Here is a 15,703-nt window from a genome sequence, read left to right on the forward strand (position 1 = left end):
GCTATGCATCACCATGATCTTGCGTGTGCGTAGGAATTTTTATTTTTTTTGAAATTACTACGTACCCCAACAGGAGGTTGAGGTGAGATGTGCGAACTTGGGCGCTGGAGCTCGAGTGCGCGGAGATGGATAAGCAAAGGAGGAAGAAGGCGTAGGTAAAAAGGTGGATCCTTATCCCCTTATATATGGGCGGACGAAACTATGCGTCCCCACCGGCCTGGTAAAACTCGCTTTTCTCCCAAGTGCCGCAATCAATGGCGCGGTTGGGTTACCCACGTCCGTATTGATGAGAATCCCGGAATAAGGGGAACACGATCTCTGCTTCGACAAGACGTGCCAAGGAAACCACTGCGCTAAACGCGCTGAGGCGGTATAATAAAAATGATTTAAGTAAAGGCTTGGTTGTGGTGTAACATCACGCCACGAAATACGTCAGCAGATTGAACTTGTGTAAATATTATTCTCTCTACGGTGGAATATGGAATTTATCTTGCAGAGCCAGACACTATCCTGGTGTTCACAATCTTCTACAAACTATTCGGAGAAGGAACCCGCCTTGCAATGCCGAAGACAATATGCGCGCCGGACTCGTCATCGTTGAAGCCTGGTTCAGGGGCTACTGAGGGAGTCCTGGACTAGGGGGTGTCCGGATAGCCGAACTATCATCATCGGCCGGACTCCAAGACTATGAAGATACAAGATTGAAGACTTCGTCCCGTGTCCGGATGGGACTTTCCTTGGCGTGGAAGGCAAGCTTGGCGATACGGATATGTAGATCTCCTACCATTGTAACCGACTCTGTGTAACCCTAGCCCCCTCCGGTGTCTATATAAACCGGATGGTTTTAGTCCGTAGGACACAACAACAATAACAACAATCATACCATAGGCTAGCTTCTAGGGTTTAGCCTCCTTGATCTCGTGGTAGATCTACTCTTGTAATACCCACATCATCAATATCAATCAAGCAGGACGTAGGGTTTTACCTCCATCAAGAGGGCCCGAACCTGGGTAAAACATCGTGTCCCTTGTCTCCTGTTACCATCCGCCTAGACGCACAGTTCGGGACCCCCTACCCGAGATCCGCCGATTTTGACACCGACACATGGCTTTCATCACTCTTTTGCCAAAGAAGGAAACGCCTCTTGATATACGTGACTACCGGCCTATTTCTATGGTCCATAGCATGCCGAAGCTAGCAAGCAAGGTGCTCACCCATAGGTTGCAGCGTCAGATGCCTGAGTTGATTCACCCGTTGCAGTCAGGTTTTGCTCGGGGCAAATCTATTGTGGAAAATTTTGCCATGGCAGCCGATATGATTCAGAGTGCTCATAAGCGACGCTTGCCTATGATTGTTCTGAAGTTGGACTTCAAGAAGGCTTTCGACAGTGTTAGTTGGGCATGCATTTTCAGTATTATGGAAGCACGGGGTTTCCCCCGGAGATGGATTGGCTGGGTTTCTTCTCTCCTGCACACCTCCAGCTCTAGGGTCATGATCAATGGTGAGCTTGGGGACCCGATCATCTCCAAGAGAGGGTTCAGGCAGGGTGATTCGATGTCACCTTATTTGTTCATCTTGGTGGCTGACGTGCTGCAACGGATGTGCTGTGTTGTGTTTGAGGCAGGGAGCTTGGCTCACCCACTAGGCTCCGACAGGTTGTTTCCGGTGCTGCAGTACGCAGATGACACGCTGCTTCTCTTCCAGGGCAGCATACAGCAGGCAGTTGCTATCCAGGATATCCTGGCAGCTTTCACAGATTTTACCGGTCTGCATATAAACTTCAACAAGAGCACTTTGGTGCCTATTGGACTGACTGCTGATGCCGCGTTTGAGATTACTGCTCTGTTCGGCTGCCCGGTTTCTTCTTTCCCATGCACTTACCTAGGGCTACCCTTGTCTTTGCATAAGATCACGCATGGCATGCTACTACCGGTGATCCACAAGGTTGACAAGCGTTTGTCAGGTTGGTTAGCCACTCTTTTATCCTGGGGAGGTCGCCTCATGCTGCTGAACTTTGTTCTTGCTGCCATCCCGAGCTACTATATGACATGCTTTCCTTGGCCTAAGGAGTCTCTTGCCAAAATGAACAACCTTTTTCGAGCCTTTTTCTGGCAAGGCAAGAACAACATACGGGGTGGCCAATGCTTGGTGGCATGGGAGTATGTGGTTATGCCACGGTGTTCTGGAGGGCTCGGTGTTCGGGATGTGACTGCCCACAATCAAGCTCTTTTGTGGAAGTTCGTGGCTAAGGTACTGCAACCCTCCGATATCCCTTGTTTCCGATGGTTTGCTGCACAATACTGCAATGGTCGCATGGACTCTAGAGTGCACAGTAGGGATACGCCTATATGGAAGGGTTTCAAATGCTTCATTCACATGGTTCTATATGCATCCAAAAGCTCTCTGGGCAATGGATGCCATCTCTCCTTTTGGCATGACAAGTGGTTAGATGCCGGGCGACTGTTCTAGGTGCTGCTGACTCTTTACACCTTTGCTAAGGACAAGCACTGCTTGGTGGCTTCACAACTCTCTGTTGATGGTGCCTAGGATGTTCAATTCCACCCAAACCTCACAAGATCTGCTACTAATGATCTCTATCATCTACACTCCCTTCTGCTGGGCATTCAGCCTGAATCTCACAGCCGGGACAATCGTTCTTTGTCCATCTACGGCAAGGACTTGAGCACTTCGTACTTTTATCACCTACTCACCTTTCGGGGGGTAGACGGCCGTTTCAGCATGTGGGTTTGTGACCCTCTTATCCCACTAAGGTACATGATCTTCTTCTGGTTAGCCTTTTGGGGGCGTCTGAACACGAGGGATAACATGATCAGGAAGAAATGGACCTCAGTCATCGAACATGCTGACTATGATATCTGCCCGGCCCGCGAGTCCATCAATCACATCATTTTGCGATGCTCTCTCGCTACTACACTCTGGGACAGGTTCGGTTTGGGGAGTTCCGCTTCACGTTCTGCTAACCTCCTAGAGTTCATGCAAGTGTCGCATCCACGCTGGCCTTCATCAGCTGCTTGGAATGTCCTTGTCGATGCTGCCGCTGTCACTCTTTGGCATGCCCGGAATGATAGGGTGTTCAACAGCAAAATCTGGTCTCCAACATATGCGCGGCTGCACGCATCAGATCTCCTCAAGTTATGGAGCCATCGGGCAAGGAGCCCGGAACGCAAACAGGAAGTCTTGCTGTGGTTGCATAGTTTACAAGCATAATGTAGCTGCGCCTGTTCTTCCACTCCTTTTCTCTCCTTCCCTCCCTATGTTTCTGTTCGATGGGCAGCTTATGGCCTATGCACCTTGGTGCAGAACATAAGCTTCATGTAATGGACCTATGGTCTCCGGGCTACGGCCTGTTTTGAAATATATAAGGTAGAACGTGCTCTACCTTTCATTTCAAAAAAAAGTATTCATATCGTTGTAGCAACATGAATTTTGGAAAGAAAGAAAATCCGAGATGGTTGAGCCGTGGAAGGATGCTTTTACACCTACCAAGATTGTTTTAATATCCATGCTCAGAATCCGTTCTTAATCGGAAGTTTAGAGAGCAGGGTTTTGTTTCATTAGGTTTAAATCAACTTTGTTGTAGTAATGGATTTTAACCCGCTGAAGGTCATGTATCCTACATGGAGTGCCACACAAACGGTCAACCCAAGTCAACAATAGTCCAAACCGTTGGCCTTAGCAGAATACTGTGGTCAACGAAGAAACATGAAAGGCTTCTCGGTCAACAAATTAAAAGAGGAAGACAACATAAAAGAATAAGTCAAAGAAGAAGGCAAGAGAGCGAAGAAGCCCAAAGCCCAATCAAGGAAGCCTCCTCGTAGTGTAGGCACTCTCTCCTAGTGGGTTACAACTCAAGTTCTTCGAAAAAGTATCAATATCTACTATACCCAATCTTTATCATTAAATCCATCACCGAAAGTATGTCATATTTTATTTTATTTGTATTGTAGATGTTGAAATTTTCTTCTAGAATCTTGGTCAAAACATAAGTAAGTTTGACTTGCATGAAAACTAATGCACCTTATATACTAGAACGGAGGGAGTAATATCCATTTTCTAGTACTACCAAAATGATTTTTGTGTACCATTTTGTCGTGAGTGTAGAGTCGTGGAAGGATGATTTTACACCTACCACAAGTTTAATATCCAGGCTCAGTCAAAATTTGTTCTAAATCAGAAGTTTAGCCAGAATTAGGGATTTGTTCATCAGCTCGATTCTCGACTAAATTTTGATGAGATTTATTAAATTTTAGCAGTTTCGGTGGGTACCAAGATGTTTATAACCTCAAATTTTGTTGACAGATTCAAACTAACTTTAAATCAAAATTAAACAAGATCAAATCTTGCTAGAACCTAGTGAATATGATATATTGAAATCCAAAAGAATTCTCATGCATTCCGAACTTTTGGATATTTTAGTTGGGTTAAAAAATTTATGTCGTAGAATTTTAAATCTTTGTCCTAAACATCTTTATATATTACATAAAATATCCAAAAATAGGAACAAATTTTTTAAAAAGGATAAAGAAAGTAACATATAAATAATTAAACACCCAAAACATAAAAATAAGAATAAGAATCATAATACTACAAAACAAAATAAATTTGAGTCATGACACCTTCCCCGTCATGAAACGAACAAAAACCTACGTTCGTATAAATAGAAGTAATACCCATTTTCTAGTACTACTAACAACATGATATTTGGGAACCATTTATCATGAGATGTATAGTCACGGAAGGATGATTTTATACCTATCAAGAGTTTTCCGTGCATGGAAGGATGATTTTAGAGCTACCAGGAGTTTTGCGTGCATGGAAGGACGATTTTTACACCTACCAAGGGTTTTCCGTGCATGGAACGATGATTTTACACCTACCAGGAGTTTTCCGTGCTTGGAAGGATGATTTTACACCTACCAGTAGTTTAATATCAATGTTCAGTCAAAATTCGTTCTTAATCAAAAGCTTAGTGAGAATTATGGATTTGTTTCATCAACTTGACCCGCGACTATATTTTGATGAGATTTCAGCAATTTTGGTGCGTACCAAAATATGTGTAACCTTGAAACTGTGGGCCAGATCCAAACCATTTTCAAAGGAAATTTAAGTTAGGTTAAACTTGTTTAAAAACCGGTGAATTTTGATATATCGCAATCCAAAAGTATCCTCAGGCATTCCTAACTTTTTGGATAAATTTTTCTGGGGGGGTCGATGTTTTTTATGTGACGGAATTTTAAACCTTGCACTCATGTCTTTAATCAGCATCGTAAACATAAAGCACGATGTGATGCTTCAAACGGTATCTGGTACACGAACTACATTACGGCTTGCACTTGTAATATGCCTAAACACAGTTTTTTTTTTTTGACAAATGCCTAAAAACAGTAGAAAAATAACATATTTTTTAGGTGTTAGAAAAATAACATGTGAACCCTCAAAAAAAATAAAATAACATGTGACAAAAAAATATGTGCTAGTTTGGAATGAGGGCAAGTCTGGGGTCTAACGGAAGCCCGGCCCACAGAATGCCGAAGGCCGCGGATAGGCCTGCCGACATCTTGTCCGGCCACGGGGTAGCTTCGCTGCGAACAGACGATTGGACGAGCCCGCAGTCCACTCCCACTCCATCCCCACCCCTACCCCAACCCCGAGGCGAGAAGACCACCACCCCATCCCGGCGGCGGCGGATCACACTGTGCGCGCGCGTGCCTGCGTGAGGAGAGAAAGGAGAGGAAAAGGAAGGATAAAAAGGTGCGCGTCGGTTGCAGTTAGGTAGGAGATCGAGGTCTCGCCCCGCCCCCACGCACTAAAGGCCACCGCTGCCGCTGGGTTTCCGAGTTTGGACCGGCGCGGCTTCCCTTCGTGCGGTGGGTGGTGCCGTGCCGTGCCGTGCTGGCGGCGGCCTCCCGACCTACTACTATCTGGCCAGACCCAGACCCACCGCGTGATCCATTGTAGCGATATTGGGGGCGCGAGGAGGAGGAAGAGGAGTCCGCAGTCGGCACTGGGCAGGGAGGGTGAGAGAAGGGGGTAAGCGCTCCTCCCTTCCTGATTTTCTCCGTTTTCAACCCGGCGCCTCTGATTTCGGGTCGCCATTGGTTCCTATATCGCGATGATCTGTCTGTTAGGAATCAGGATTTTGCTCGATTTGGCCGGCTAACGTGTGCTTACATTAGTTGATTATTAGTGTCTTCGGTTTATTTGCCTTCGTGATGTGTGATTCACTCTTAACTAGTCTGTGCTCTGATCTCATTCACATGTATGTCCAATTCAGTTTCAGATTATACTACTAGTATGTTTTGATCACATGTATGTGCCGTATCACGCTGCGCTGGTTTTCTGCTAGAGGCATGGACGGCCAATGAGGATCATAGTTCATTCATCTAACTGTTTGGTTGGGGATCTGTTTTGTGCTAGAAGCATGAACGGCAAATCATGATCATAGTTCATTCATCTAATTGTTTTGGGTGGGATATCTGCTGGGATCTGGAATCTTCTGGTTGAACAGCGAGTGGTTTTGGGCGCAAAATAATGTAGAGTGGTTGGGTGTTGCCTTTTTGTTTGCCACACAAAAGCCTAGTAGGTTAATAAGAAAGTAGCTGAAAACCTTTTGCCCATAATTTCTCTAATAAGGTTAGGTGGAGAGCTATTGCCCACAGCAGCACCAATTTCCACAAAGCATAAGGAAATCTTATTAAAAATCCTTCATCTAGCTAGTCACGGTCAGAAAGAGGAAACAAATAGAAAATACTGTACGATGCAATTCGTTTCTAGTTATATGCAGGTAACCTTCTGTATTAGTATCGTTCCTATATCATGCTTGTAGGGAAGACAGACGTAATTTAATAAGTAAATCAACAGAATGTCCTAATTTCCCTAAGAGCATCTCTCATGGAATAGCATAAGCAATGACAAATGTTTGCAACTCATGTAAGGCATAGAGATATAATCATGTGTTTATAGGTAGAGTTATAATCTATTGATAAGTTGTAAGGTGGCGTATGCAGCTCTCAGATAGCACTATGCTACTATGATCTGCGCATTGAATTACTAGAGGTACATGTAACCTATCTGCAGGAAATGCTCATCCTTTATTTTTGCTGACCAACAGAATCATGAGCGGAACTGGGTACACGGTGGAAGTCACTAACCTGTCAAGCAGCGCATCTGAGAATGATCTTCATGAGTTCTTCTCATTCTCTGGACCTATTGAGCATATAGACCTTATCAGGTGATGTTCACTTGCCATTCATAAGTTACAGTCAGTTAACTATATATGATGTCATGACCTGCTGAGCAAGTTTCAAGATTCATCATGCTTATTGAACATTCGGTCCTAGGACAAATTTACGTTTTTTTGATCATTTTCAATCTCCAACTGTAACCTGATTGGGTGATTCAAAATTTCGTGTTATTTCCATGTCTTGTTCTTCTTGTCATTAATTTTCTGACAAATTTAACACTAACAGATCAGGAGGATATGGTTCAACTGCTTATGTGACTTTCAAGGAACCCTATGCCTTGGAAACTGCAGTATTACTCAGTGTAAGTTTTATTGGCAGCAATATTTTTCAAAGCAGTGCTCTGGGCCCTTTTTTTTTTATCATGACGTGTCTGATTCCTATGATTAATTCCTAAAGTTTGATGGTCTACTGATTCAGTATGAATTAAGTTCCCTTGGCCAGGAGAATACTTTGGTTTTACGCGTGTGTTAATATTGACTGTCCCCTACATTCCTTCATCTCAAGTACATAGTTTAAATCAGATTCTATACTGGTGAAGTCCTTAAAGATGTAACTGTTATCACTTGACAAATACTCCCTCTGTCCCATAATATAAGATGTTATTATAACCAATGAACTCATATATTGCTTGTAATAACTTCTTATATTATGGGATGGAGGGAGTAGTAGCCCGATGACTGTTTTTTCAGTCTATCTCTTGTAAATTGCAGGCACTTTCTGTTTTCCCCTTAATGACATCTTACATCTTTATGTACACAAATATTCGTACCCTAATCCCCTACATTCAATCATGTCAGTTACATAGTTTTGCTCGGATTCCATACTGGTGTCGTCCTTCAAGTTGTAACTGCTATCAGTTGACAGATAGTGGCTAGATGACTGTTTTTTCAGCATATCTCTTGAAAATTGCAGAGACATATTTTGTATCTTTACCTTGATAACACTTTATATCTTGACAGGGGGCGACCATTGTGGATCAGCCGGTGTGCATATCTCGTTGGGGACAGCCTGATGAGCCTTGTAATTTCTGGGACAGGCCAACTTGGCAGGTCGAGGAGGAAATTGAATATAGGGTATGATCATCATTCATGCTACCAATTTATGTGGTTGATCATCTTTATGTTCACTGACGTTAATTTGGAGTGTGTTGGTTACACAGTAAATCAGTGAAAAAATAAAATAAGATACTTTCAGCCAGTAATTGGTGTCCTCTGTTAAATGTAAGAAATCATCTCCTTGCATGAAAAGTAACAGCAGACGTAAAACTAGAAAAACACATCCCTTTTGGAGTACTATCAGTTTCTAATAAGCTAAGCTGAATATCACTATGACTTCATTTGCTGACATTTTTTCATTGTACTGCAACTTGAACAGGACTACCAATCATGCCAGTTCAACGCCACTCCACAGGAAGCATTGACAGTGGCTCAGGACGTCGTGAAGACAATGCTGTCAAGGGGATATATACTGAGCAAGGACGCATTGTCCAGGGCTAGAGCTTTCGACGAGTCCCACCAGCTATCTGGGTCTGCGGCAGCAAAGGCTGCAGAGCTGAGCAGGAGGCTCGGCCTGACCGACAGAGTCAGTGCTGGTGTTGGTGCAATCAGATCAGTGGACGAGACATACCATGTTACCGAGACGACCAAGACCGTCGCCACTGCCACCGGAAGAACAGCGGTCAAGGTTATGAACACCATCGTGACCAGCAGCTACTTCTCCGCGGGAGCTATGATGGTGTCTGAGGCTCTCACCCGCGCCGCCAAGGCCGCTGAAAATCTGGCTGCTCACGGCAGGCAGAATTAAGTCGAAATAAACACCCCGTTCGAACAGTTCGTTGTGTCGGTTATACAAAAGTCAGTTATTCAGACACCAGGGTTGAACTTAAAGAGTCATAAGGTATGATATTTATGTGCTATGTATGATACAGTATATAATAGCAGTATTGTGGTAGCTAGAAAAAACTGTCAGTTATTCAGACAACAAATGTGGTTTGAACAAGCTGTGTGCAGAATTCAGTCAAGGTGATCGTGCAGTCATGTCTCAGACTTTTCTGATACTCTTGTTTATTCGAGTGCATTATCCATTTTAGTGTTGACGCGTTGGCCTTTTTTCTGAACGTTCTGCCCACGTTGAATGTTGAGGCCGACATTCAGCTTCAGGTAAAATTCTGAACCTAAATATCACAGATCAACACAGGCTGAGTACTAAATTTATATGGATGTATGTATTCACTCTTCACCAACAAAATTTGACCTCATCGATCTACAACAGAACTTATTAGGGAGGTAGAAATTATTCGGAACCTAAGCAAAACATCTTGCCGGATATAGTAGAATTCTTCTGTAAATGCTCTTCACACGGTACAAAGTAGAAGCAACTAAACAGCAGGAGAACTTTAGCCTACGGTAGACGGTAACGAAAAACACAGAGCATCAGCAGCAGCAGACGGGGCATCCGATGAGGCCGTTCTCGTTGCAGTCCGGGCACCGCTGGAACTCGCCGTCGTCGGGGTCGTCCTCATAGTGGACGAAGATCTTGCAGCTGCCGTAGCACGTCTCGCAGGGCACGAACCGGACGTCTCCGCAGGCCGAGCACGCCTGCATGCACCCGAGCTTGCGCACCGGCGCGGCGTCGCACCCCTCCAGCGCGCGCGCGAGCTCGCCGGCCTCGTGCTGCGCCTGCACGTCCTCGGCGCCGCCCAGGTACCGCCCGTCGACGAACACGCGCGGCAGCGTGGTGGCCGGGCCGGTGAGGAGCTGCGCGAGCTCGGACTTGAAGGCGGCGTGCATGGACACGTCGCGCTCGTCCACGCGCACGCCGTAGCTGCGCAGGATGCTGCGCACGGTGCAGCCGTCCACGAACGTCTTGCGCACGCCGCGGAGGCTGGTGAAGTACACCACCGCCCTCCGCCTGCCGCCCGGCGGCCCCAACACCTTGGCGTCGCGGGCGCCGTTGCTCGTCCTCCGCTCTTGGATCTTTTCTTGGAAAGCGTTGATGCGGGCGCGCACGATGCCGGCGAGCTCCGGCATGTCCCTGGTGGGCGCCGAGACCGGCGTGCATGCGCTTGCGTCGGCGCCGTCCTTCTTTTCCTTCTGCGACTCAGGTTCCTCCTTCTCCTTGTCCGCGGGTGAGCTCGCGGTGTCGCCGGTGGACGGCGAGACCGGCGCGCATGCACTGGCGTCGTCGCCGACCTTTGCCTGTTGCTGCGACGCCGATTCCTCCTTGTCCGTGGGCGAGCTGGCCGTGATCGGCTGCTGTGACGGCGACGTGTCCTGCGCGAGGGCCTCCCGGAAGCTGGACAGTATCTCCGGGTCAAACTCGAAGGCGACGGGCACGTCTTGGTCGGCCAGCATCCACGGCGGCGTCGTCGGCGGGGGCTGATGCTGCGTTGCCCGCGGCGTGGGGCCCTCGTCCTCGAGCCCGGCCATGAGCTCCCATGCATTGATCACCTCCGGCTCGTTGGGCGGCGTCAGCGTCGGCGTGCTTGTCCTAGGCCCGACGGCGGCATTCCGCTTCGCCGCCGCCGCCGCCGTCTCCTTGAGACGGCCGAGCACCTCCCGCAAGGCGCGGTCATTCTCGAACTTCACCATGATCTCCTCGACCGTCAGGGTCGCGTACTTGCTCGACGACGCCCCGGATCGCCGGCCCTGGACGGGGCCGAGGCTGCGCAGCACGGACGCGGCCTTGGCCCGCAGCCGCTGCCGGTCGGCGGACGACAGCGAGAAGCTCCGCCTCGCGCGCGGGCCGACGGCCGACGCCTCCACCCAGCGCATGTCGCGCCGCGCCTCTACCGAGGTGGTGCACCCCATCGCCGGCCGGCCGGACACAGCCCGGTGCTAGCTGGTTCCTCCTGGTTACGCGCGCGCGCTCATGCAGGCGCGGCTACGGCGTCACGGCGGGAATGGTTGGGGAGAATGGCATGGAGGGAACGGCGGGTAGCTGGAGGCGATGCGGCTTTGTAGGGGGAAACGGATCCAACAGTTTCCTCCACGGCTTGGCTTAATTAGTCCCCATGAAACGGCCGGAAAACAAGGCAAAAATAGGAGTGATAACCGATGATGGCGCGCACGAATGGCCGCGTTTGACTTTAATAGAAAAAATGTTCGACGGAACTGGCCAGATGTTGATTGACAAATTTAAGAGACTGTTGTTCGTTTAATTATCCTCACTTTAATTTATGAGAAATGTTCTAGAAGTACCTTTTCAGTCTTGGTCCTTTCGAATTTTAAACCTAAATTTGACTAACAACACTGTATGAGTTAGGGATGCAACTGGAGCGGGCTAGCGGACAATAACATGACACAAATGTGGTGTTAATTTTAGGCTAGTGATGAGCAAATTTGAAATGATTGATAAGTTTGGAAGGACAAACCGAGCCGCCGCTTGCGCTATATTTTCCTTAAAATTTATATCACTGAATTCATATTTGAAAGAAGTTTTCAACGATATATTTTTCTGAGATCCAACGCATAATTTATTAGTCAATTTTTATGTCAAGGTTAGACTCAGAATTATGGCTTCGTTTGGTTAATAGGATAGGAATATCATATGGATAGGAAAGTCATAGAAAGTGAGATGACATGTACCTTTGATCCTACGGGGAGAGAGATGTCATTTGATGCATAGGATAAATTATTTTCGTTGAGGCTAGGCTAATTTTTTTTCCTTTAAAATATGTAGGATTGATTGTTATCCTTCATAGGAATAGGAATCCATTCCTACAAACCAAAGGCACCAAATGATTTTTCTTAAATCCTATCCTATAGAATTCCTACAAATTTTCTACAAACCAAAGGAGGCCTATGATTACAAGTAGACACAATTATACATTAGTATGATGTACCAACAAGGATTGCAAAAAAAACATCAATACATTTCACTAATTTTTTATTGAACATTTTGACATGTGTGTAAAAACGAGCATCATGACTGGAACCCTAGTAGATAAAGTTATACCCCACAACTGTAAGATTTTTAGTTTATTTAAAATATCTTAATTCATGTGTAATAAATATCTATGTTTACCTAGAAATTTCACAACAGAGATATTTATCGTTGTAGTGTTTGATGGTTGCTACTTGGCAGTGGTTTTAAATAGCGGATAGCGGGCTAGTAGCGGATTAGGGTCCGCGTAGCGGAATGCGGATAGCGGGTGATATTGCGGGCGCTATGTCCACATAGCGGATTTGTAAAAACACTAGATTGTTGTGTATATTTCTAGATCCTTCACAAAAAGTAATTACATTTAATTTGATCAATAGCGGACGCTATTGCGCCGCAATAGCGGATGCTATCTCCGCTATTTGAAACTATGTTGGCACTGATCTATTGATGTTGTTTAAATAAATATAAATAGGAGTGGCTCTCCTCTTAGGAATTGTTATGGGAGCGCCATAATTGTCATTAGGTTTTTTGGTCCTCAAATGGTAGTCCAGTTATATATCCAATGAAGAACAATTATTGTATTTCCCACCACACGAGATAATTTGCAAAATTACAAACACATGTTGCATCAATATAAAATTAATACTATGGTTGTCATCGTTTCATCTTCCTATGATTAGTCAACCTACCTCCACCCTTCTTCACGCCTTCATCTCGTTTTACATTTCCTAGATGTAGAATGTATGCTCGAAGACTTAATAAAGATTGGATACAATGTCTCTAACCTTGTATCTATTTAGTCATTGCCCGGGGTATCACATGCAAGATCTTAGCTAAATGACGATCTCAATGTTAAAGATATGGTTATTATAAATATATAATTATTGTCAATAATTGTAAGGTAGGTACATATAATAGATATATGGCTATTGTGACCTGTTGTGGGGACGATAATTCATGCACTATTATCCTATACGAATGTTGCCAGCCAGAACGAGTTGTGTTCGGTTGATGTCACAGTGTGGTGATCTCTGGGCTCTTACATGCCATCACACTCTTGTGACGATGTGTCTGGATCGGTCATGGTGTCATAGATACAACCAAGGAAAATCTAGACAATGCTATGGAGGGCAATGGTCTTTGGGCTCCGAGGCACAACTAGGTCAAGTTGATGTGGCTTTATAGGAGGAAACAGATCAAACAACTTGCAGAACTTGTGTTACCTCAATTAGTGTTTCATGAAACGACAAAAGACAAGCATACAAATGTAAAAAAAGACGAATACCTTTCAATGGAAGGCAAAAACTAAAAGTGTTTGAGCAAATCAAAGTAACTCTCGAGTAAGAGGCTTGTGTTCTTTTAATTAACATTAGCATCTTTTAAATTCAAAGTGAAGCCTCCGTTTAAGCTTGTGCTTTCCCGCGGCCTTCTCCCCGTTGTCGTCATCCTCAACCTCTTCCACCTCACTACTAGGGAAAAGGCTAGTAGCAGCGCGGGTTTTAGGTGTATCAGTAGCGCAGGGAGGGGCGCTACTAATAAGGCGCTACAGCTAACACATAGCAGTAGCGCGTGGAGACCGGCGCTACTGGTACACAAGTGTAGCAGCAGCGCGGTTATTGAAAGCTCGCTACTGCTAGTAGCTCTAGCGCGCTTTGCAACGGCGCGCTACTGCTATCGCGACGCTACTGCTAACTTTTATACACTCGCTACTGCTAATTTAACAGGTTTTTTTTTGGTATATTTGTTTTGTATTTGAACAGGCTTTATAGAAGAATCTTTAGCACATAGAAATGTCATCATGATACACATACAAATGCCTGCGAGACCACAAATGTAATCATAGCATATACATACACATAGTCTCATCATAATCATCATCCAACACAAAGTGGTCTCTCGCCATCATCTCGAAAATAGCGATACAAGTCCTCGATTACTTGCAAATACATCGTCATCCATCTAAACAATGGTATACGCGAGAAGAGCTATCACTTTGAGTACATGAGTTCGTATCCCTCTCTCGCATTAGCGTGAACCTAAACTAACTACTGCCTGTTGCTCGAAAACCGGAAACCGGTAACACCTGGGCCTGACACTCCGACCACTCGTCGTATATATACTCCTGGCGTAGCACTTCTTCACCATCGATGATCTATGCACCTGCATCGTCACATGAGTCAATGATATGCAACATATATAATTGAGCAACAGAAAGAGACAGACTTGACAAAAATAGAAACAACATATCATAAGCATAAATAACAAAGTTCATCGTACCCAAAATGCCCTAACTCAAAGGAGGAGGACGGTTTAATTACATCACAAATAAAGTTTCACTGCGCATAACTCAAAGTTTTGTCATACAGAAAATATGAACTAAACAGACACATTGTCATATATCGACAATCACTCCAACATGCCGTGCCATCCATCGAGGTCAGGGAGATAGTCCCCGAGCTTAGTGAAAGGCTTTATGTCGAGACGCTGAGAGGCTACCCATGTTCGAACGTCTTCCCGCGACATTTGTCCTTCTTCGTAGAACATCCCTGTTTTTTCGATGACCTCCTTCATGATGATTTGGGCAAGTTCGCGCTGGATGTGATAGAACTCAGCTCGAAGTCGATGATCCTCGATATCTCCTATGTCCTTTAATTTGCCCATTGCAGAATATGAGCATCGCCGGATCTAGGTGACATGCGAAGGTTCTGGTGATCCTGTCTGTACTCCAGCATGTGGTGTAGGACATAGAATCCATCATTAAGAGAATCGCTCGGTTGCTGGATGCAGCAGAAGTCGGTCTTATGGGCGAAGGCAACCCTGCCGCCCCTTCTCTTCTTGTCCCTGACCTCTCCACCCCTTGCTTGGTAGTAAAACATAGCACTGTCGAGAACATCCTTGATGTGGGTGTAATCCTTTTTGTGAATGTTCTTCGACGAGTCCAAGTAAAGAGCGTGGGAGAATTGGGGGTATAGGATGATGAGGACGGCGCGCCCGCCGCTGCGCAAAATAAGTACACCTCAAATTACTTAGCCTCCACCGTGCAAATGAATGATTGAAATCGAAGGAAGGATAGCAGCGCGGATGACTTACACGAGATGATAAGGCACGAGAATCGCCCCCTTGTCCTTATTGGCGAGCATGAAATTGACGATGTATTCCCTCGCGTATACACGGTGCTCTGCGCAGACTCCCAAGAAGCCCTCGTGCATATAGTACGGGTCAGCGACACAGATATGAGATATCTGCTCAACCCCGATGATGTAGTTCATGTGCAAGGCATAAATGCGGACAAACGTAAAATCCAGCTTCTTCACGTGAAACATGTCGAATATGTAATCAAATCGGAGGAAGAACTTATCCGCGGGGAAGCTGGCGACATACGACCTTTGCCGCGGAACGTTAACCACGTAGAGTGGGTATCCTGGATCTGTCGAGGCGATGAGGCCTTTCTCTACCCGCAGCACATCGTCATGAAGTCTCCTTAGATCGCTAAATCTGGCCTGTAGCGCTGTTGCAAGTAGGATTGGTTGACCGGGGATATGCCATTTATCCGC

At 45.7% G+C, this 15,703-nt stretch overlaps 2 protein-coding genes across 2 annotated transcripts; one reads left to right on the forward strand and one right to left on the reverse strand.

The window, feature by feature from the left end:
* The first annotated feature begins 5,652 nt into the window (after nt 1-5,652).
* On the forward strand, nt 5,653-9,321 carry LOC123047170 (binding partner of ACD11 1). The gene is made up of 5 exons (XM_044470668.1): nt 5,653-6,051; nt 7,133-7,252; nt 7,491-7,566; nt 8,225-8,338; nt 8,640-9,321. The coding sequence occupies exons 2-5, from the start codon at nt 7,137-7,139 to the stop codon at nt 9,066-9,068; spliced, it is 735 nt and encodes a 244-aa protein (XP_044326603.1). The 5' UTR covers nt 5,653-6,051; nt 7,133-7,136; the 3' UTR covers nt 9,069-9,321.
* Nucleotides 9,322-9,590: 269 nt separating this feature from the next.
* On the reverse strand, nt 9,591-11,245 carry LOC123047169 (uncharacterized protein At3g28850-like). Its single transcript, XM_044470667.1, has one exon. It carries the CDS (start codon nt 11,072-11,074, stop codon nt 9,698-9,700), a length of 1,377 nt encoding a protein of 458 aa, XP_044326602.1. The 5' UTR covers nt 11,075-11,245; the 3' UTR covers nt 9,591-9,697.
* Between the last annotated feature and the right edge of the window lie 4,458 nt (nt 11,246-15,703).

The sequence above is a fragment of the Triticum aestivum genome, chromosome 2B (genome assembly GCF_018294505.1).
Source record: "Triticum aestivum cultivar Chinese Spring chromosome 2B, IWGSC CS RefSeq v2.1, whole genome shotgun sequence".
Taxonomy (NCBI): Eukaryota; Viridiplantae; Streptophyta; class Magnoliopsida; order Poales; family Poaceae; genus Triticum; species Triticum aestivum.

What these genes read in the sequence shown, in the direction of transcription:
- LOC123047170 (XM_044470668.1), top strand. Translation starts at nt 7,137, where the DNA reads ATGAGCGGAACTGGGTACACGGTGGAAGTCACTAACCTGTCAAGCAGC. An exon ending in AAACTGCAGTATTACTCAGT is followed by an intron (nt 7,567 to 8,224) that starts GTAAGTTTTATT and finishes ATATCTTGACAG; the next exon opens with GGGGCGACCATTGTGGATCA. An exon ending in AGGAGGAAATTGAATATAGG is followed by an intron (nt 8,339 to 8,639) that starts GTATGATCATCA and finishes CAACTTGAACAG; the next exon opens with GACTACCAATCATGCCAGTT.
- LOC123047169 (XM_044470667.1), bottom strand. Translation starts at nt 11,074, where the DNA reads ATGGGGTGCACCACCTCGGTAGAGGCGCGGCGCGACATGCGCTGGGTG.